Source organism: Cetorhinus maximus, chromosome 4, assembly GCF_964194155.1.
Source record: "Cetorhinus maximus chromosome 4, sCetMax3.hap1.1, whole genome shotgun sequence".
Taxonomy (NCBI): domain Eukaryota; kingdom Metazoa; phylum Chordata; class Chondrichthyes; order Lamniformes; family Cetorhinidae; genus Cetorhinus; species Cetorhinus maximus.
The window spans coordinates 84601415-84625606 of NC_135882.1; the positions used below are offsets into that span (position 1 = coordinate 84601415).

Here is a 24192-nt window from a genome sequence, read left to right on the forward strand (position 1 = left end):
TTGATATTGTCATCTCTGATTATTTTTAGGCTGCTTATCCCAGGTGGTGGGGCAAACCTTCTAACATCTGATTTTTCCAAGAATGCAGCCTTGTTTTATAAACTCGCACTTCAGGTAACTACATGTATATGTGTTATATAAACATGTTGCTCAAATTAGCAAGGAAGACTTAGCATTTACATGATGTCCATCTTTATCACAGGCTTGAGAAATGTTATATGTATGGATTTAAGAAGGCATTTCATAAGCTTCTGTATAGGAGGCTTTTTGGTATAATTACAACATGTACTTGTAAAGGAAAGGAGCATGGTTGGATTTTGGTTGAAGGACAGAAAACACAATTGCTTGTTGAAGGATTTTTTTCTGAACTAAGGGATCATGCTCTTGACATATGTTCCATTCTGTATCTAAAGATGGTGCATTATCAATATTTGCAGACAGAAAAATTATAATTAAACATCAAGTGGACTATAAGTGACTTCAGGAGATTGTGGAGATAAACATCAGATGAAATTTAGTGAGGAGAAATGTGGAGTGATTGTTACGGACAGGAGAGAGTTGGTGAGATGGTTCCCCTTTTTCCAACTCATGACTACTCGCAACAAGATGTGTTTTAGAGAATGCTACATCTTTTGTAACCATCTTTTCTCGTTTGTGTATGTGTGCGTGTGTGTGTGTCCTGTGTGCTAACCCCTTGAGTGCTGTGACTTTCAAGAACAGATGCAAAATAGGCTTTCTCGTAGTTTAAAAGAAAGAATAAACATTTATTTTCTCAACACTCGAAATGTAATCGCAACAACATCTACTCAGTCATTCACACAAGACACACTGCATACTCGCATACGGGCACACAAGAAAAGATGGTTACAAAATATGTAGCATGCACTTAGCTTTCTTAAAGAATCCAAAAAGTCACTGTTACTGTGTGTTCTGAAGAGGTACGCTGGAAACATTGGAGGCCTGAGGATTCGGTCTTGGTTCACTGAAGCCAATGGAGGTTGGAAGTTTCTGTCGATGAACTCACAGGGGCTTACTGTATGCAAGAGCAGGTTTCTGGCTTTTCCAGCCAAAGTTGTGATTGAGCCCCTGTGGTGAAGATATAATCTGCAGGTGAAAAAGTACCCCCATTTCTCTGCCTGTAGCCTAATTTCTAGGCAGGTTTCTTCCTTTCTCTGGGCAAGATGTCTTCCCTCTGTAGTCTTTGTTTCCCAGACTGACTGCCCTGGGCTGTCCTTTTAAATTAATAAGTTGTTTCCTATCACAAACCAATTTCTGCCATGTGACCCAGTATCGGTGTTCCTATTGTCCACACAATTGGTATGATGGGCTAAGCAATTGTAACACAATGGAAAATATTTGAGATCTCCACCAACATTCCAGTTATGAGTAGCCTCTGAAAATCTTCATTTGCATTTTCATCCCCATAAGGAAAGAATGAATCTCTCTAATTGAAATGGAGAGGGGCGGCCATCAACATCTGGGACTTCTCAGAGACAGGCGCAAATATGAGTCAGTCCCTGTGTCTGTACAGAAAACACAGGTCACCTGACCCCCTTGGACTCCACCTTGTTGAGATAAATTGTCCAGTTGCATTCTGCTTTTTTAAAAGTAAAATGTCCATCTTCAGAAGTTTGCGGCCATAACTACATGGGTGTAACATCTTTTTTATTCAATCACAGGATATGCGCTTCGCTGGCTGGGCCAGCATTTATTGCCCATCCCTAGTTGCTCCCTGCAAAGGTGATGGTGAGCTGCCTTCTTGAACCGCTGCAGTCCATGTAGTGTAGGTACACCCACAGTGCTGTTAGGAAGGGAGTTCCAGGATTTTGACCCAGCGACACTGAAGGAACGGCGATATATTTCCAAATCAGGATGGTGAGTGACTTGGAGGGGAACTTCCAGGTGGTGGTATTCCCATCTATCAGCTGTCCTTGTCCTTCTAGATGGTAGTGGTTGCAGGTTTGAAAGGTGCTGTTGAAGGAGAATTCCTGCAGTGCATCTTATAGATGGTACACACTGCTGCTACTGTGCGTTGGTGGTGGAGGGAGTGAATGTTTGTAGATGTGGTGCTAATCAAGCGGGCTGCTTTGTCCTGGATGATGTCAAGCTTCTTGAGTGTTCTGGAAGCTGCACTCATCCAGGCAAGTTGCGAGTATTCCATCACACTCCTGACTTGTGCTTTGTAGATGATGGACAGGCTTTGGGAAGTCAGGAGGTGAGTTACTCGTCGCACGATTCCTAGCCTCTGACCTGCTCTTGTAGCCACAGTATTTATATGGCTAGTCCAGTTCAGTTTCTGGTCAAAGATAACCCCCAGGATGTTGATAGTGGGGAATTCAGTGATGGTAATGCCATTGAACAGCAGGCGGTGATGGTTGGATTCTCTCTTGTTGGAGATGGTCATTGTCTGACACTTGTGTGGTACGAATGTTACCTGCCACTTGTCAGCCCAAGCCTGGATATTGTCCAGGTCTTGCTGCATTTGGACATGGACTGCTTCAGTATCTGAGGAGTCACAAATGGTGCTGAACATTGTGCAATTATCAGCGAACATCCCCACTTCTGACCTTATGATGGAAGGAAAGTCATTGATGGAGCAACTGAAGGTGGTTGGGCCTAGGACGCTACCCTGAGGAACTCCTGCAGTGATGTCCTGCAGCTGAGGTGAGTGACCCCCAACAACCACAACCATCTTCCTTTGTGCTAGGTATGACTCCAACCAGTGGAGAATTTTCCCTCTGATTCCCATTGACTCCAGTTTTGCTAGGGCTTCTTGAGGCCACACTCTGTCAAATGTGGCCTTGACGTCAAGGACATCAAGGGTGAGGTCTCAGCTCACCTCGGGAGCTCAGCCCTTTTGTCCATGTTTGAACCAAGACTGCAATGAGATCAGGAGCTGAGTGGCCCTGGCGAAACCCAAACTGAGTGTCAGTGAGCAGGTTATTGCTAAGCAAGTGCTGCTTGATAGCACTGTTGATGACCCCTTCCATTACTTTACTGATGATCGAGAGCAGACTGATGGGGCGGCAATTGGCCAGGTTAGATTTGTCCTTCTGTTTGTGTACCAGACCATACCTGGGCAATTTTCCACACAGCCGGGTAGATGTCAGTGTTGTAGTTGTACTGGAACAGCTTGGCTAGGGGCGCGGCAAGTTTTGGAACACAAGTTTTCAGCACTATTGCCGGAATATTGTCAGGGCCCATAGCCTTTGTAGTATTCAGTGCCTTCAGCCATTTCTTGATATCACGTGGAGTGAATCGAATTGGCTGAAGACTGGCATCTGTGATGCTGGGGAGCTCCAGAGGAGGCTGAGATGGATCATCCACTCGGCACTTCTGGCTGAAGATTGTAGCAAATGCTTCAGCCTTATCTTTTGCACTGATGTGCTGGGTTCTCCCATCATTGAGGATGGGGATATTTGTGGAGCCTTCTTCTCCAGTGAGTTGTTTAATTGTCCACTGCCATTCATGGCTGAATGTGGCAGGACTGCAGAGCTTAGATCTGGTCTGTTGGTTGTGGGATTGCTTAGCTTTATATATCACTTGCTCCTTATGACCTTTTGCAAGCAAGTAGTCCTGTGTTGTAGCTTCACCATGTTGACACCTCATTTTTAAGTATGCCTGGTGCTCCTGGCATGCCCTTCTGCACTCTTCATTGAACCAAAGCTGATCCCCTGGCTTGATCCTAATGGTAGAGTGGGGGATATTCCAGGCCATGAAGTTACAGATTGTGTTCGAGTACAATTCTGCTGCTGCTGATGGTCCACAGTGCCTCATGGATGCCCAGTCTTGAGTTGCTAGATCTGTTCGAAATCCATCCAATTTAGTGTGGTGGTAGTGCCACACAACATGATGGAAGGTATCCTCAAAGTGAAGGTGGGACTTCGTCTCCACAATGACTGTGCGGTGGTCACTCCTACCGATACTGTCATGGACAGATGCATCTGCAGCAGGCAGGTTGGTGAGGATGAGGTCAAGTATGTTTTTCCCTCTTCTTGGTTCCCTCGCCACCTGCCGCAGACCCAGTATAGCAGCTATGTCATTTAGGACTCGGCCAGCTTGGTCAGTAGTGGTGCTACCGAGCCACTCTTGGTGATGGACATTGAATCCCCCACCCAGAGTACATTCTGCATCCTTGCCACCCTCATTGCTTCCTGCAAGTGGTGTTCAATATGGAGGAGCACTGATTCATCAGTTGAGGAAGGGCGGTACGGGATAATCAGCAGGGGATTTCCTTGCCCATGTTTGACTTCATGTGGTCCGGAGTCGATGTTAACGACTCCCAGGGCAACTCCTTCCTGACTGTATACCACTGTGCTGCCACCTCTGATGGATCTGTCCTGCCAGTGGGACAGGACATACCCAGGGATGGTGATGGTGGTGCCTGGGACATTGTCTGTAAGGTATGATTCCGTGAGTATGACTATTTCAGGCTGTTGCTTGACTAGTCTGTGAGACAGCCCTCCCAATTTTGGCATTAGCCCCCACAAGTTAGTTACGAGGACTTTGCAGGGTTGACAGGGCTGAGATTGCCTTTACTGTTTCCGGTGCCTAGGTCAATATCGGGTGGTCCGTCTGGTTTCATTCCTTCTTTGTGACTTTGTAGTGGTTTGATACAACTGAGTGGCTTTCTAGGCCATTTCAGAGGGCATTTAAGAGTCAACCACATGATTGAATTGCAGTAGAGGACCAGAGTTCGGATGTAAAAATGTTTATAGATGAGCAGATAATTTGATAAAGTCTTTTTAAAAAGCAAGTCTGTGGGATCCTAGGTTTTTAAATATGGATATTGTGTACAAAAACAATGAGGTAATGTTTACATTAATCTAATCATTTGTTAGACCACAGTTAAAATACTATGTCAAGTTACTATGTCATATTTTCTTTAGGAAGGAGAAGGTACCAAAAAATTCATTAAGATGATGCCAGTGCTGAATGCTTTGTTCATCAGGAGAGACTACAGAAATTAATACAAAAACAGAAAATGTTGGAGAATCTCAGCAAGTCTAACAGCATCTGCGGAGAAGAAAAAACAGAGTCAACGTTTTGAGTCCATATGACTCTTCTTTAGAGCTAAAGAGAAGTAAAATGTGATGAAATTTATGCTGTTTTAAGGGGGACGGAGCAGGTGAAGCTGGATAGAAGGCCAGTGATAGGTGGAGACAATGGAGAGATTGCCAGAGATATCATGGACAAAAGGACAAAGGGGTGTTAATGATAGTGGTACTGGCTAAAGAAGGTGCTGATGGTAGCATTAAGAAAGCAGAATGTGATAATACCAGGACAAGGGTAAGCACTGTGGAAAGAACAACATGAACAACTGACAGATGGCCGTGGGGGTGAGGTGGGGGGAGGGGATGATGGTGGGAAAAAAGATTGAAAACAGTACCACTATCATTAACACCCTTTATCCTTTTGTCCATGACATTTCTGGCAATCTCTCCTTTGCCTCCACCTATCACTGGCCTTTTCTCTCCTGTTAGATGCTGTTAGACCTGCTGAGCTTTTCTAGCATTTTCTGTTTTTGTTTCAGATTTCCAGCATCCGCAGTATTTTGCTTTTATCTTACAGTAATTAATGTTCTGCTTGTTAAAGCAAAGCAGATTGAGTCAATTTGGCTTAGGCATTCAAAATTATGACAAGTTTATATAAGGTAAATAGGGAAAAGCTATTTCTACTGGTTGGCGAATCTGCTGTAAAATCCCATGATTCAAAGTATTGCACAACTGTTTTTGAAATGCAGTCACCTTTACTCAGACAAACATGCGAGATTGCAGAGTGCTATCATGCAAACAGCAATGAACCAAATGACAAATTGATTTCACAGAATCACAGAACTGTTAAAGCGCAGAAGGAAGCCATTCAGCCCATCATATCTGCACCAGTTCTCTGAATGAACAATTCACTTAGTGCCATTCTCTTGCCTTCTCACTGTAACCCTGCACATTCTTCCTTTTCACATAACAGTCTAATTCCCTTTTGAATGCTTTGATTGAACCTGCCTCCACCACACTCTCAGGCAGTGCATCCCAGACCTTGACCGCACGCTGTGTGAAAAGCCATTTTTCAGTGCCCCCTCATCTCAATCATTTCACGAGGAATAGTTTCTCTCTATCTCCTCTGTCCAGACCCCTCATGATTTTGAATACCTCTATCAAATCTCCTCTTGGTCTTCTTTTCTCCAAGGAAATCAGTTCTAACTTCTCCATTCCATCTTCATAACTAAAATTCCTCTCCTTGGAACCATTCTCTTGCATTGAATTTCATCTACCCCTTGTCTGACCTCTCTACCAACTTGACTATGTCCTATGTTCTTAGATTATCCTCCTCACAGTTCACAATGAGACATATTTTGTCTCATTCACAAATTTTGCTGTTGTGTCCCGTACACTAAGGCCTAGCTCATTAATATATAACAGGAAAAGCAGGGGTCCCAACACTGACCTCAGGGAAAGTCCACTACAAACCTTCCTCCAGCCCGAAAAAGATCCATTAACCACTACTGTCTGTTTCCTGTCACTCAGCCCATTTTGTATCCATGTTCCTACTGTCCCTCTTATTCCATGAGCTGTAACTTTGCTCACATGTCTGATGTACAGCCTGTATCAAATGCTTTTTGGAAATCCATGTATATCAGCAACATTACCCTCTCTGTTACTTCAAAAAAAAACTTTAAAATCCAGTTAAACATGATTTTCCCATAAATCCTATGTTGGCTTTCCATACTAAATCTGCATTTGTCCATGTGACTTTAATTTTGTCCCTAATTATTGTTTCTAGAAGTTTCCCCACCACTGAAGCTAAACTGACTGGCCTGTATTTGCCAGGTTTATCTTTGCACCCTTTTTTTTGAACAGGGTTGTAACAATTGTAATTCTCCAGTCCTCTGGGTGATCCCTGAGCCTAAGGACGGCTGAAAAATTATGGCCAGTGTCTCTGCATTTTCCACTCTCACTTCCCCCCGTTTCCTTGGATGCATCTCATTTGGTCATGGCAGTCTATTAACTTCAAGTACTGACAGCCTATCTAATACTTCCCCCTTGTTAATTTTAAAACCTTGTGTTGTTGAAATTACCTCCTCTTTCACCATCGCTTGGGAGCACCTACTTCCTGAGTAAATCCAGACGCAAAGCATTCATTTAATGCCTCCGTTATGCCAGGCTGTAACTTCCGGCTAGCGTCAGAAAGTGCTGGCCCACAGAAATTAGAAGAAATAAATGCACACTTATCTAGTCTTGAAAATTGCATGGCCACCATGGGTGTCCGGAGCTGAAGTCGGGGACGGGTGGGGCCTGAGGTTGGAGGGGGGGGAGTGCGAGGTATGGCTGAGGTCAGGGGGTTGTAGGGGCTGAGGTCAGGGTGGTGCGAGGCTGAGTTTGGGGGTGGGGTCAGAGGTCGGGTCGGGTCTGGTTGGGAGGTCCAAGGTTGGGTCGAGTTTGGTGGAGGGGGGGGGTGTCCGGAGGTCAGCTGGGGGTTGTGGAGGTCGGGTAAAGATGGGGGCATTCGAAGTTTGGGGAGCCGGAGGTCGGGGGTGGGGGAGGTGGCAGCGTTTGGAGGTCAGGGTGTCCGAGGTTTGGGGTGGCAGTGGGGGTCGGGGCCCGATGTTGGGGTGGGGGGTTGGGGTGCTAAGGTTGGTGGCAGGGGTGGGGGTGGCAAGGTGGGGTTGTCGGAGGGCTGGAGGGAGATGGGGGAGTCCTGTGTTGGGGAAGAAGGGAGTGGGGGTGTTGGAGAGGAGTGGGGGTGTTGGGGAGCCCTGTGGGGTCGGCCTGGGTCTTTACAATAGTTACCCCAAAGTTAGAAGAGGTTTTAATTCTGCTCACTTTTTCTGGGTAACTATTGGTATAACCCCGGCAGAAATTTCGAAATTTGTGATTTAAATCGCATTTTCGGATGGGTCCCAGCGCAGCACAATCTTCCAGAGGAAGTGTGCACTTCTAGGCAATTGCCGTGCAAACCCTTACCTGGGAACTTCTGAGCGGGATTTCCCAGTGCATCTTTGGGGCATTCCCCAAATCCGACGCTGGGGAGTGCAGAAGTTACAGGCCGCTGTCTGCCTCCATGTGTAAATCCCCTTTTAGGTCTCTAATTGGCCCTACTCCTCCTTTAACCACCGTTTTACTATTTATATGCCTGTAGCAGACTTCAGGATTCCTTTTCATGTTGGCTGCCAGTCTCTTTTCATAGTCTCTCTTTGCTTCTCTTATTTGCTTTTTCACCTTCCCTCTGAACCTTCTATATTCAGCTTGGTTCTCAATTGTATTTTTGACCTGGCATTTGTCATAAGCGCACTTCTTCATCTTAATCTCTATCTCTTTTGTCATCCAGGTCTTGCTTGATAATTTCCTACCTAGCTCCCGAAATTCTGACTTCAAGATAATGTTGGTTGAGGGAGGAATGTTGGCAGGGTCTTGGGAAAGTTCCTGTTCTTCTTTAGCTCGGGCTTTGGGACCCTTTTCAACTACCAGAAAGACATGTGGATCTTCAATTTAAAATGTCATTTCACCCCTACAGTGCAGTTCTTCTCTATACTGCACCCGAGTAAGAGTAAGGGAAAACCAGTGGATGTGGTGTATTTGGATTTTCAGAAAACTTTTGATAAAGTTCCATATAAGGGGTTAGTGTGAAAAATTAAAGCACATGGGATTGGTGGTAACATATTGACATGGATTGAGAGTTGGTTAGTAGACAAGAAACAGAGAGTAGGAATAAATGGGTCTTTTTCAGAGTGGCAGGCAGTGATTAGTGGGGTACCGCAGGGATCAGTGCTTGGGCCCCAACTATTTACAATATATATCAATGATTTGGATGAGGGAACCAAATGTAATATTTACAAGTTTGCTGATGACACAAAACTTGGTGAGAATGTGAGTGGTGAGGAGGACATTAAGAGGATTCAAGGCGATTTAGACAAGTTGAGTGAGTGGGAAAATACATGGCAGATGCAGTTAAACCTGAAATTATCCACTTCGGTAGGAAAAACAGAATGGCAGAGTATTATTTGAATGGGGATAGATTAGGAAATGTTGATGTACAAGGAGACCTGGGTATTCTTGCACATCAATCACTGAATGCAAGCATGCAGGTGCAGCAAGCAGTTAAGAAGGCAAATGGTATGTTGGCCTTCATTGTGAGAGGACTTGAGTACAGGAGCAAGGATGTCTTACTGCAGCCAAACAGGGCCTTGGTGAGACCACACTTGGAGTATTTTGTACAGTTTTGGTCTTACCTAAGAAAGGATATACTTGCCATAGAGGGAGTGCAGTGAAGGTACACCAGACTGATTCTTGGGATGGCAGGATTGTTGTATGATGAGAGATTGGGTCAACTAGGCCTCTATTCACTGGAGTTTAGAAGAATGAGATGGGATCTCATTGAATGTATAAAATTCTGACAGAGCTGGATGGACTGGTTGCAGGGATGATGTTTCTTCTGGCTGGGGGGATCTAGAACAAGGGGTCACAGTCTCAGGATACAGGTTAGGTCATTTCGGACTGAAATGAGGGGAAGCTTCTTCGCTCAGAGGGTGATGAACCTGTAGCATTCTCTACCACAAAAGGCTGTGGAGGCCAAGTCATTGAATATACTTAAGAAGGAAATAGATAGATTTCCAGACTCTGAAGGCGTCAAGGGGTATGGGGCAAGAGTGGGAGTATGGCATTGAGGAAGAGCCATGATCATATTGAATGGTGGAACAGGCTCAAAGGGCAGAATGCCCTACTCTGCTTCTATTGTCTATGTGTCTATGATTGTGGACGCCCTCAAGGTGAGAGTATTACCAACTGAGCCTATAGTAATTATTTCAATAATAAAAAAATCTACTCTACATAAATAAAATATTTATAACCAGATCCAGTCAATCATCCCAAGTCATTCTAGCAATTTCTTTGTTTACTGTACATAACTGCAAATTAGAACCACATAAGTTAGAGGAAGATAAGGGTTTACTGCCTTCTACCACTGATAAGTTCTGATTCCTTCAGAGACTTCTCTTTATCTGGACCACACTGCTTGGAACTTTTTTAGGACATCCCAATTCCAGCAGTAAAAAATGTTGCTTGTCTTGATCTGCATAACATGTGCTAACAGTTCGTGATTTCCACATTTAATTAGTGGGTGCTCTCCTGCAGCATTATGGCAATTAGTCTCTCAATAGGAGAGGCCAATGTGGGTATTAGAATGTAATCTAATGTATTTCATGAGGGACAAATAGAGAATGGTTGATATAGGAAGTTAGAGCAATGACTGCAAAGCTCAACTTCATAACACCCATATTTTCAACACTATCGGTGCCATTTTGCTTTCAATATGAAATCCGCACCACATGTAGACACTTCCAGCCTGGTGTGTGCAAGACGCTATTTTGGGGAGATCAGTGTGGGCATTAGGACCACACTCCGAAGTTTGTAGAGTAGACAGAGTTGTGATGTCGAACGGCATGTGACACTGATTTGAAGGCACTGCTGCCATTTGCGATCCCACTCCTCCAGCTAATGTCCTCACTTGAATACACATAGCTGACCATGCATTCAGCAGCAGGAAAGACCTCACCAACCAAAGCTATTTAGAGGGACCATCAACCACTCTCTCAGATTAGTTGCTGATTAATTTTGACTGGCTTTGAATCATAGAATAGTCTCTTTCTATACAGTAACTATTCAATCTGTCATACCCATGTCAGCTGTCTACAAGAGCAACTGGTCCCATTCCTCCACCTTTTCCCTGTAGCCTGGCAAATTTTTTGCTTAAGGGAATTATCTAATTCTCTTTTAAAACCAATGATTGAATTCACTCTGCCCTGACCCCTCATGATTTTGAATGGCTCCATCAAATCTCCTTCAAACCTTCTCTTTTCTCAGGAGAACAGCTCCAGCACCTCTGATCTATCTCGGAACTAAAGCCCTGATCCCTAGAATCATTCTTATATATCTTTTCTGTATCCTCTCTAATGGCTTCACATTCTTCCAAAAGTGTAGTACCCAGAATTGGGCACAATACTCTAGCTGAGACTAAACATCCAAACATGAAGCAAGAGTAGGCCACTTGGCCCCTTGAGCCTGCTCTACCATTCAATAAGATCACGGCTGATCTGATTGTAACCTTCCGCCTATCCCGATAACCTTTGACCCTCTTGTTAATCAAGAATCCATCTAGCTCTGCCTTAAAAATATTCAAAGGCTGTTTCCATTGCCTTTGAGGAAGAGCGTTCCAAAGACTCACGACCCTCTGAGAGAATAAATTTCTCTTCATCTCCATCTTAAATGAGCGACCCCTTATTTTTAAAGCATGACCCCTAGTTCTAGATCCTCCCACAAGAGGAAATATCCTCTCCACATACCAGTGTATTATGAAGGTTCACCATAATCCCCTTGTTTTTGTGCTCTATATCTCTATTTGTCAAGCCCAAAATCCTGTATGTCTTAATAACCACTTTCTCATCCTGCCCTGCCACCTTCACCAAAGCCCCTACCAGTGCAGTCACTAGAGTCCTGGTATTTAGTCACAACAGCCCTCGCCACACTCTGATCAAGCTCCAACGACTTACACCAATCACATCCTCAAACACTTAGTCACCACAACCCACACCATTTACAGTTATCAGAGCCATTGCTATTTATAAACACAAGCTTCCACCATTTTTAAACTCACTACAATTCCTTCTTCCATTTGCAGTTACCACAACCCAAACCAATTACAGGCACATAGATACTGTGCTGATTATTCATAGGTCAGTAAATGTACTGTTGATAGTTTAAATTAGTCCAGGCTTGGGAATGGGATCGCACAGTGGGTTAACGCTTTAGCTTGAATCCACCCTTGATGGATGAGCTGTCTCACCTGCAAGGGTGCAAGCTGAAATGAGCTTGGCGCTTTCAACCAAATGCAGAATGTCACTCGATGTACTTAGTGCAAGATGGCGACTTCACAAAATGAGAACTGACTGACATATACTATAGGCAGAATTTTACGGCTCCATTGCGGCGGGGACGGGACTGGGCCCATTGACTTTGGTGGGAGCGGAAAATCCCACCGGTGGGAGGGGCCATAAAATTCCACCCTATGAGTTTATCGAGCAGTAGTCTGAAGTTAGTTACTGGGTTATGGTAGTTTGTGTGTATTGGACAGGCTTGTGCTTGTGATATTGTAAACCACTTCTTTGGATTGAATGTTTTATTGTGCAGTACACCTGAAGGAAATGAACGTTGGCATTGATGAATGGAATGTCTCTTCATTCTGGCACCTGGTGTCAGCACCATCAATAACTGATACAGACTACTCCTGTCCAGAAAAATGACTCAAAATGAGATGCAAAAGGCTAAATCGGATCTCAAACTTGGGGAAGTTGAGAAATGGAGAAGTTGGAATTGGGAAATCGAAAGCAGGGTTGGGAGGAGATTTTTGAATGTCGGGAGGGAACTGACCAGCTCAGCAGAGTGAACTCTGTAGTTAGTTGCAGGGGAAGAATTGGTGTGCCTGACTCAGTATTGACTGTGGTGAACTGGAGCTGGAGGTGGGGTGGGCGCATGAAAGACATCAGGCAGGAGACAATCACAAAGGTCAGGACGCAGTGAGGCAAGCCTTAAAATTTTGAAATCAGCTTGGCGAAGTATGGGGAGCCAGCTCAGCTTTGCAGACAAGTGAACAAGGTATTTAGTGCAAGTGAAAATGAGGATGCGGGCTGTGGCATTTTAGATAAATTGTGCATTGTTGCAAGTTCACTTATTAAGTGTATTCATCAGGCCGCAGAGTTCATCTATTTTCAGTGTAAAGCACTCCCATCAGTTATAGTTTAATACAATTAGATTCAGTGTAAAGTATTCCCATTAGGTATGGATTTGCAGAAGTGCTTGGTGGTTTGCAGAGTAATGTGAAGTTGGGAGGAATGGTGCTACATGTGCAGAAGACCTTGATTCTGACTTTAGGCCTTCTGGTCCAGCCACTTGCTCCCAGTCATGATGCTGTAGTTCCCAACCCCTTTGACCTGCAGCAGGAGAGGGCAATTGAGCAGAGGTAGCACAGAGGAGAAATAGCTCCTTAAAAAGGGAGGAGAAGGGGAATAAGGGCTCTCAGCAGGAGGCCTTTTTTACTGAGGGTCTTCTGGGAGCATTTCCCTAGCCTCAGCCGAAGCCAGGAGCAATCATCTCCATTTTACGAAGGATGTGCTCATGGAACTTTTGCCACCTCTTGCAGGCAGACTTGCAACATCAGAGGAGGCATGGCAGCTGTGGCTGCGAAGGTAACCGTTGCAATAAATTTCTTCATGCCAGGATCCTTCCAGGTTGACGCAGGCAGCATCTGTAATATCTTCCAGTTTGCCGTCCACTTTAATTTAGACAGCTTCTTTAATTCATACCTCATCTTCCATGCCATTTCACTGTCTTAGTTATTTTAGTACCTGTCTTTATTTATCACTAAAGGAGGGGCATCCTCTTTTATCATCTTCCAGTTGTTACTCTGTTCCAGTTTTTCCAAATGTCTAATTTCTTCTGAACACTTAACTCCTCTGGAAGTCTGTAATCTTGGCTGGAATTTTAAGCAGAGGCAGTGCCTCCCCCGCAAGATGAAAACTGAGGAGCAAGCCTACCTCTGCTTGACCAGGTCGCCCCACAACCGTTGAAAAGCTGTTGGGTCAATCATCTCTGTCTTCCCAGCAGTGTAACCCGTCATTGCTGGGAGCACAGGAACTCCCATTAAAGAGGAGTCATATTTTTAGACATTCATGATAAGCCTGGGGCTTTGCCGGGGGTGTGGAGGGGTGGGGGAGGTGGTTGGGAAACTATCCCACAGGTGCCCAAACAAGATGAGCCACCCCTACCCCACCCTTCACCTCAGCCTACAAAAAGGCTGCGAGGCTATTATTAGCTCGCTTAAGGGCAATTTGTTTATTCCTTCATGAGTGTGGGTGTCACTGGCTAGACCAGCATTTATTTTCCATCCCTAATTGCCCTTGATAAGGTGATAGTGAGCTGCCTTCTTGAACTGCTGCAGTCCATGTGGCGTAGTTATACTCACAGTGCTGTTAGGGAGGGAGTTCCAGGATTTTGACCCAGTGACAGTGCAGGAACGGCGATATAGTTCCAAGTCAGAATGGCTTGGAGTGGGAACTTGCAGGTAATAGTGTTCCCATGAGTCTGCTGAACTTGTCCTTCAAGATGGCAGAGGTTGCAAATTGGGAATGTGCTGTCAAAGGAGCCTTGGTGAGTTGCTGCAGTGCATCATGCAGATAGTACACACTGCTGCCACAATGCGTTGATAGTGGAGGGAGTGAGTCTTTGATGTATTGGATGGGGTGCCAATCAAGCGGGTGGCATTTTTGTGGATGGTGACAAGCTTTTTGAGAGTTCTTGGAGTTGCACTCATTCCAAGCAAATGGAAAATATTCTATCACACTCCTGACTTGTGCCTTGTAGATGGTGGACAGGCTTTGGAATTCAGGAGGTGAATTACTTGCTACAGAATTCCTAGCTTCTGACCTGCTCTTGTAGCCACAGTATTTATATGGCTAGTCCAGTTCAGTTTCCGGTCAATGTTAACCCCCAGGATGTTGATATTGGGGGATTCAGCGATGGTAATGCCATTGAATGTCAAGGGGAGATGGTTAGATTCTCTCTTGTTAGAGGTGGTAATTGTGTGGCACAAATGTTACTTTCCACTTATCAAACCCAAGCCTGAATGTCTTGCTGGATATGGACACGGATTGCTTCAGTATCTGAGAATTCACAAATGGTGCTGAACATTGTACAATCATCAGTGAACATCACTACTTCTGACCATATGATGGAAGGAAGGTTATTGATGAAGCAGCTGAAGATGGTTGGGCCTGGGACACTACCCTGAAATCTTAGTTAAGGCTTTCTCTTTGTAGGTGCTGACAGAGCTGTTGTGTATTTCTAGCATTCTCTTTTATTTTCAGCATTTGTAGTTTTCCCTCTTAGTTTTGAAGTACAATGGTTTGCTAACTCAAGGGTTAAGGGCTAGATTATCACAGAGTTGGGGAGACTTCGGGGACCTTTAAAATGGCGGATGAGACCTGAATCCAGAAGTTCTGCCCCCATTTTCCAGCACATTCCGTTTTCATTGCTAGGAGAAATTGGGGTGGGGGAGGTGGAGGGGGGGTGGGGGGGCGTGAAAATTACACGCTCAAAATGTGAATCAACTGGCACATTTAAACTCTCTGCACAATTGCAGACCCAATTTTCACCCCAGGAATGGCTTCAACCCACAATATATGTTCCACGACCTCAAGGTAGAAATGTGAATGCTCATGAAGGGTGGATAAGATATGTAGAACTATCAAGTTATTTAAATTCCCTGCCCTTTAATTTAAAAAAATTGCCTGCCTGTGTCTCTGAGTGAAAAAATTGGCTCCAGCAGTTTCAATAGTTGTTTGTTGACATAACCCTAAGGGCTTCCACAACATGTCATTATCACAGTGCAGGGGTGGGGGGTGGGGGGGTGCTGTAAGCTCACTGTTTGATTGACAGCTCCAGGAGGCTATTAAGGGATTAGCTGTCTTTATGAATACAGATATCTGTTTTTATAACCGACTAAGCATTTGAGAAGATTTAAATGTATTGAATGGGTTTTCATGAACGAAAGTTTTTTTATATAGTGAAGCTTGTAATAGATACTTAAAACTTTATTTTATTTTATCTCAGCATTTTTTTAAAAATTCATTCATGGGATGTGGGCTTCGCTGGCTAGGCCAGTATGAATTGCCCACCCCAAATTGCCCTTGTTCAGAAGGCATTTAAGAGTCAACCACATCACTGTGGGTCTGGAATCACGTGTAGGCCAGACCAAGTGAGGATGGCAGATTTCCTTCCCTAAAGGACATTAGCCACATGGCTTTTTACAATAATTGACAATGGTTTCAAGGTCATCATTAGACTTTTAAATTCCACCATCTGCTGTGGCAGGATTCAAATCTAGGTCTCCAGAGCATTACCCAGCATCTGTGGATTGCTAGTCCAGCGACAGTACCACTGTGCCATTGTCTCCCCTGAAGGGGGATCATGACTCCTAAGTTCTGGATGGGTGGATACTGGGTAAGATTCTGGGCATGGAGGGTGTAAGGACAAAAGGTAGCAGTGGGGGCATGGGACAACATGGGTTGGCATTAAGTTGGCATAGGGGCTAGAAAGGGTCATGGGGATGAGTGACTGGTTATGAGTTTGCATAGGGTCTGTAATGGGCTACAGGGATGAATGGGGCTGTGTCATGTGTTGGCACTGGGTTGGCATAGTTGGTGAGTGGAGGGACATGGATTTGCATGGAGGGTATGAGAGACCAATGGGTGTGGATGGAGTGCATGGGTTGGTAAGGGTTGACATGGATGGGGCATGGGGAGGGGATATCAGGGCTAGATGGCCTAATATCACTTTGGCACTTGGCAGCCCCTGTGGCCACCTCCAATCTGTGTACGGGGGCGGCGGGCCCAACTCTATCCTGCATCCGCCCACCACCCTGGAATGAAAATCGGGGACTTTATCCAAGGTGAGTGCGTCAATCCAGGAAATTTCCGACTCGAGCTACCACTTCTAAGATGAAAATCCAGCCCTGTATTTACAGTAATGTTCAAGATTCTTTCTTGCAAACATGAAAAAATTAGCGTTCAACATCTAATAATTTAAATTTGCCTGTCAGTCTTCAGAATTATGCTTTTTTCCTACTGATATGTGTTGTGTGCTTGGTTAAATAAAGAAAACTTAAATACATTACTGGGTAATAAATTGGTTGTAAGGATGCTTTCATACCTTTATATTTATGTGTATGATCTCCCACCTCCAGAGTCACTAATTACCATCAGCCACAATCCCAACTGAGAAAAGAACATTCCATCAGTGACTTATTTCTATCATATGGGGACTGTATGTCAACCATGAGTATGTATATAACACTGTTTTATATTCAGCATACAGCAATTGGACAGAAGCTAAAAACATTAGAAGAGATTGGACAAAAGTGAGTGATCTGCCTAAATGAAAGTAGCTTGGGGGTAACGGCATCATTTTGTTTGCTAAACACTTGTACAAAAATAGTAGACTTATCTGTCAACGTAACTTATGCAAGGGCACTTCAGTGATGAAATACAAAGCACTGGTTGTACTAATAGTTGGTAGCATTGATTCTGTCAAACTTGGGTATTAAGTGCAAATTTTCTGATTTTAATAGGCGAATGATCATGGAACTCATTTCCCAGTGTGGGGAACTTGCCTTGGATTTGAAGAGCTGACTGTTTTGACTAGTGGAAAAAAACTTCTGATTGCTACAAACACTTCAAATGTGCCTCTTCCTTTGAAATTCACCAAAGGTAAAAACAAGGCTGAGAAAGTGTGAGTAATTTTGACTTTGGAAATTAAAATCAGGAAAGATATATAATGGGCGGCTGAACTGATAGCTCAAATTTTATCCTAGCCAAACTGGAGTGACCCCCTGCGTAGCCATCTCACAGGAACATCATGACCATTCTCCAATAAGCAGGAAACACTCCTGACACCTGAAGGGTTTCATTGTTATTAAATGTTATAAATAATATACTAGAAGTAACCACTTGGAAAGGTGAGAGCTAGCTTTGGATTAACATTTCTGTATATTACCTTGCTGTAAATTTAAAGTTTCCTGTTCATCCAGCTGCACTGGCAATTTGTTCCATATACTATGTTGTATTTCTTTGCATTTAACTGAGTTTTTCTTATTTTCACTTTATGGCACGTAGTTCAGGTCCAGTCCTTCATCTGAGAAAAGAAGGTTTGCTTAATTGAAAGGGATAAAACTTGAATCTATTAGATTAACCTGCATGGAGAAGCACAACTGCAAGATTGTTTATGATAAGGATTAAGCCCCAAAGCAGGATGTCAGCATTTAGCGTAAAATGAGTGGCCAGTGCAGAATTGAGGAAGTGCTGGATTGTTTTGAGTTAGACATTAAACCTCTTTGCCTGTTCAGATGGATATAGGTGTCAGGTGTGGTTCAGTTGGTAGTATTTGGGCCTCTTGAGTCAGAACGTTATGGGTTCAAGTTCCAGTCCAGGACTTGGGCAGAAAAGTCAAGGCTGACTCTAGTGCTAGTACTGAGGGAGAACTGCACTGTTGGAACTGCTATCTTTCAGATGACACCTTGTCTGCCCTCTCTCATAAAGGATCCCATGGCACTAATTTGAAGAAGAGGAGGGGAATTATCCCTGGTGTTCTAGCCAATATTTACACCCCAATCAACATTACCAAAACATATTATATTGTCACATTGCTATTTCTTGGAGTTTGCTGTACGCAAATTGGCTGCTGTGTTTCCTACATTGCAACAGTGACACTTCATATTACTTCATTGGCTGTAAACTGCTTTGAGACACCCAGTGCTGAGAAAGGCACTGGGTAAATGCATGTTTTTCTTTGTTCCTGTTCCCTTTGTTAATAGTTGGTTGATTATATTGTTAAAGATACATAGGTGATGCGGATTTTTTAATTAAAGACTAAGAGCACTTGTAGAGAGGAATGGCTGAGACACTGAATTAGTACTTAGGGGGCAGATAACTGTAATGCTGCTTCCTGTGAATAAACCAACTATCAAGGAAAAGAAAAGATCTCTGTCTTGTTTCATGCTTCACCATCCTGCTCAGATTCTTCCCCTCTTTCCCTCCTGCTTCTCCATCTCTCCCTCCTGCCTCTCCCTCCTGCCTTTCCCTCTTTTCCTCCTGTCTCTCCCTCTCTCCCTCCTGCCTCTCTTTCTCCCTTTTTCCTTCCCCCTTCCCCCTCTATCTATCTTCCCCCATCTCATTCTTTCTCCATTTGTCCTTGTCAAAGAAGAGCAGAGATCTCTTTCCATATCTTTACCAACATTTTCCTATAATCAATAATATCAAAAAACAAATTAATTGGTCATGTATTTTATTTTATGTTTGTAGCATCATCTGCAGAGACTGAGCATTTGCATACTTAACAACAGTGGGGGCATAGGTGCTGCATAAACACAACGGGCAAGTTTACCCATCCTGCCTGCGGCAGCTTTTGTGGCAGGTGGGACCCAAAAAATTGGATTCCCACCGGCATGTAAACAGTTTGCAATTCTTCCGATGGCAGATTCATGGCGGATTGGGTATCCCACTGACTAGGGATGTGGGCGCCATTTGTATTCATTACCATCTCATGAATGCTCAGTAAATGTGGTCATCGTCGGAATTACACGGCACCTTCCAATCTTGCGTCATGCCAGCAGGAAATCACACCGGTCAGCTTTACATTTGAAAAATAGTGGCATGCAGTGGTTAAACCTCATTCACTCGCGACTTTGAGGTGAGTGCAGCATTCATAGCCTAAACTGCCACAGCGCTGAGCTGGTCTCGTTGCGATGCCAATGGAACGCCACACTGCTGGGGGCGTAGGGTTGGTCTGATCCTGGTGGGTACCCTGTAGTTCTGAAGGACACCACTGTGCAGTGGCACTCATGCAGGGCTGAACACTCAAACAGAGACCAGCATTTCGACTAGGATTGGGGTAGGGGGAAAGGATACCGGACATACGGGCAGGAAGGCATTGCAAGGGGTTGGGATGGAAGGGAGAACGATGGCAGGCAGAGGGGAGACCAAGGGGTGACAAGCTGAAGGTCGACAAGGGAAACTAAAATGCTGACAAACAAGGGGGTGGACGGGATACCACATGTATGAATGGGAGGGGATGCAGACAGCCTCCAGAATTGGAAACGGGGAGGAGGAAGGTTGTATTAGTATAGCACAAGAGGGATGGGTCACACTGAGACTCATAAGGGGGTGGTAGTTGGAAGGGAGACAGTGTAACAGTGTATTGTTCAGTCATGAGTACAATGGGGAACTCGTTGAAAGTCATAATCCTTTGTCTGGGGCCAGCAGGTCAGAGTCAGAGAATAGAGACATTCTGTGGGCTCTGTGGACCTCACAATCAAGAGCCCTGGGGTGCAGCGGGCCATGCTACACGGCTATGCATGGCACGCACATTGTACTCCCACTACAGGGAGGGGCAAGGGCTGTGTGCTCATATGGGATAATGCACAGCTTGGTGCATGGGGTGTTTTCACAGTCCTTGTCCATTTGTTTGTCTGGCTGTGTAGCAGTCTGCAGATGGGATGGTAATCATTATGGGAGGCATCTGCAGTTATATTTGGGGAACATATAATAAAGAGAGGGTGGGTATGTGAAGCTTTCTTGGGGTGGGGGGTTCTCTTCTGTAGGTTGTCATGCACACAGCCTCTAGATGGGGAGGGTAGAGGTCCACATGGAGCAGGGGCACGTAAACAGTGATGGGCTCAGGAGGTAGGGTAGCAATGTTGACCATGGCAATAATGGCATCCATTATTACTGGGAGAGGCTGGAGAATATCAGGAGGGGCCTCTACCTTCACAATGTGAGGCTCCAGGTAAATATCTGGGATGTGGACAGTGAGAAGGGGAGCGTCGAAGCTGGTCTTGAAATAATAGTGCAGAACCATCATCTGGCACTCTTGAAGTGACGACGCAGTTGTAAATCGAAAGTAGAAGCACAGAAGGGGTCTGAGGCAGTGTAGGAGGAGCACACTGCTGGACCAAGGGGCCATTTCTGGGGCCGCCCCCTAACTTGTTGGTTCCACAAGATTAAAATTGAGTCAGAGCTGAGAGAAAGGAGGAAGACCTCCCTGAGAAGGAAGCCATTGGAACCCATGCCCTTTCGCGTGCTGTAACAGGGAAATATAGGAGTCACTGGCTTAACATCACTGTCACTGCATTTCAACATTAACACACAGGAATGTGAAATTTGGGAATGCAGGCAACTGTAAAGGAGGTGTAGATGCTGCATATATGGCATACCATCAATGAAAGACTTTCATGGGCTTTCCAGAATTGGCCAAAGGGCAACCAGTCATTAATTATGAGCAACTTATTGGTAATTAGTACGCCAGATTTGAGATTGGAGCACTGAGCTGGGTCAGATCTCTGTGGGATTGAGATGTTGAGCCTCAGGGATGACATCTTGGTCATCTCGATGTGTCCGTTAGTGCCTCAGATACAAGGCTGCACCAGCAACAGGGCTAGTAGGGCAAAAGCCACTATAGACCATGACAGTTGCATTTGGCTCAAGATTGTGAGCTTCACTGTTTTTACCCGTTATTCATTAATTATTCAATCTATCATTTCAGACAGGAGGACAAAGCAATAATGGATCCAGGGCTTAATGCTGCCTTCTAGACGGTCCTAATAGAATAAGTAGGTGAAGAAGGAATAGGCGATGCCAAGCGCAGCTTCAGGAGGAGGTGCAGGGTGCAGGGCAGCCACAGCAAGAACAGGAGGATAGGCCCAGGCAACTTAGGGGACTTGCTAGATCAAGGGACTACCAAAGAAGATTGTCTTGTTTGCAGATGAGTGAGAAACAATAGCATGCACATCTGCGCTTGTCCTGGGATCTGGTGGATCACATTTGCCACATTCTTCAGGAGGAATGAACACCCTGTGGAGTGGGACGCCATCCCCTGCCAGTGTCCATGGTCAATTTCTTTGCCTGCAGATTGTTCCCAGGATCGATCCAGTCTGCTGAGTGACTGCTGCATCTCTGCCTGATGTTCTGCTGCCTGTTGTTGCATCTCCAGCCATTGTGTTGGCAGCCGCTCGCAGAGGCTCATCATCTGACTCAGACTCAGCCGATGGCTGGTCACCAGCAGCCCCCCGAGTGCCGGAGACCTGGGCTGTCCCTGCCTCTGACTGCTGTGGAGACGTGTCATTGAGGGGTTTTCCAGTAGGTGACCCTGAGCCTAAACTAGAGTTATAACCCACTGAGGTGTGTGCTTCTGTGCGGGTGGAGGTTGTGGGTGAGCGCAGTGACTGTTCTTCCTCAGTGGCTTCGTCAGGTTCCTCCTCCGAGGGTGCCTGGGGGCTGGGGCTTAAATTGGCCCTCCTTGTCTGCCTAGATCTGCTGGTGTCTATAACAGAGAGAATATAGTTTTAGTTCATGAACAGGCATAACACAAGATTGCATATCACTCACTATGAATATCCGGATGTGGTGAACTCATTCATACTGTGTTGCTGGGACAGGCTGATCTCCCCTTACCCGCATGAGCGATCCCTGTCGCCCATCCCCACCACCCCGCAGCCAGCTCAGCGGCATCCTCCCCAAAATCGTCTTCAAATTTACTGAGGTGTATGATGTTGGCCATCCCTCCTCCGGTCTGGGATATTCCCCTTCTGTTGTGGGCCAACTTGGACTGCATGAAGACAAAATAAAGGAATGTGATGAGAAGGGATGGGAGGCTGGGTGAGATGCATGTTCCCTGTGTGTGGTGAGCCCTCCCCAGAAGGGACTGAGGATGGCATGTGAGCAACATGATAGATGAGATGGTGGTGATGTGAAAGGCTTCTGAGCAAATCAGTGATGATATGTGTCCCCCGCTAATGGTTGTGTGAGATCCCTGAAGAGAGTAGCCATTTGAGTACATGATGCCATGATGAGAGTTTGATATGGGAGGGAGTTGATGCTTGATTCACCCTGGCAAAGTGGATCAGATCACTCATCCTCTTCCTGCACTGTACGGCGTTGTGGGTGTGGTGTCCAGCCACGTTGACCTGCTCTGCTATGGTCTCCCAGGCCGGAGAGGTGATGCTGGCACGCGTCTTGAAGCTGTCCCTCGGATAAAGCACATCCCGATGCTCCCCTACTCCTCTGGTCAAGGCCTGGGGGGCATTGTGGCAGAGGCAGGGGGTGCAGCCGTCTTCTTCTGACTTGTAGTCGCCTTCTTTTGGTTGGAAGGTTTCCTGGAGGCAGCTGGGCTGGCGAAAGTGAAATGTGTGTGCTCGGGTGGCGTTTATATATAGAACCCGGACCTTTGATCTCATTAGGTAATGGCAGGGCAAACAAATCAGTTCCTGACCTGCCAGGTCAGTTGGAGTGATGCTCGCCTGTGCATAATTAATAAGCTTCCAAGAGTGTTAACAGGCGTGAATACAAACCATTCCAACCTGTAGTAAATGCACCATGGAACTCGCCCACTGCCGCACTTAGTTTCAAAAATGGAAAATTCTGCCCAAAATATTTTTTTCTTTTCCTCTTCATTTACTGTTAAGCTTAAGAATGTGTTAAGTTTATCATAGCAGATCCTGAAAGCCCAGCTCTCAGTTGTAATCCTAGTTTGGATCCATTAACAACCACATCAGACTACGGTATCTTGTAAAGCAACACTTATTTAGTTTGTCTCAACAAATCTTTTCAACAAAACTTTGCTATTTGATTATCATGCATGTCACTTACACTTAGTCGACATTCACAGTCATTAAGTCGACCTGGGACAGGATTTTTTTCTTGACGATCTTTCTATTAGTGGTGATTGAGGAATTGGGCCTGGGTTTTCGCTGAGTTGTGGAGAGCCTGTGGGATATCCAAAAATGCTGAATGGTTCCATATCCAACAGAACCTATTTTCACTGGCGGCAGGGGTGAAGATCGGGGGTGGAATGTGACTCTCACATGCGAGAAATCCAAATTCAGCAGGCCCCATTTTCACTGGAGCAAGGGTCTTATATCACAGTGTATGATTTATGAATATTTAGAGTGGACGTAAATACTCTTGAAGGGTGGATAAGGTCTGTGAAATTGTTAAGCTGTCAAGTTATATAAATCCTCAGCCCTTTAAACTTTGAAAAAAAACTACCTGCCTGCTTTTTTTGGAGTTCCCCAGGGTAGTGTCCTAAGCCCAACCATCTTCAGCTGCTTCACTAATGACCTTCCCTCCATCATAAGGTCAGAAGTGGGTTTGTTTGCTGATGATTGCACAATGTTCAGCACCATTCATGACTCCTCAGACACTGAAGCAGTCTGTATCTATATGCAGCAAGACATGGACAATATTCAGGCTTGGGCTGATCATGGCAAATAACATTGTGCCACACATGTGCTAGTCAATGATCACCTCCAACAAGAGAGAATCAAGCCGTCTCCCCTTGACATTCAATGGCATTATCATTGCTGAATCCCCCCACTATCAACATCCTGGGGGGGTTACCATTGACCAGAAACTGAACTGGACCAGCCATGTAAATACTGTGTTGACAAGGGCAGGTCAGGGAATTCTGCGAAGGGTAACTCACCTTCTGACTCCCAAAGCCTGTTCACCATAGCATCTGTGGAGGGAAACAGACCAAATAGTTCAGGTCGATGACCTTTCATCAGAACTGCTCTGTTCTGGTGAAAGGTCATCGACCT

The 24192-nt window shown here is 45.1% G+C and overlaps 1 protein-coding gene across 1 annotated transcript in view; it reads left to right on the forward strand.

Moving 5' to 3' along the window:
• The window catches only part of LOC144679732 (gamma-glutamyl hydrolase-like), a 68835-nt gene that overhangs the window by 31556 nt on the left and 13087 nt on the right, over positions 1 to 24192 (forward strand). The window contains exons 4-5 of the mRNA XM_078540430.1: positions 30 to 114; positions 17173 to 17311. Of these exons, the coding sequence (XP_078396556.1) occupies positions 30 to 114; positions 17173 to 17311 (224 nt within the window). The remainder of the gene's footprint in view (positions 1 to 29; positions 115 to 17172; positions 17312 to 24192) is intronic.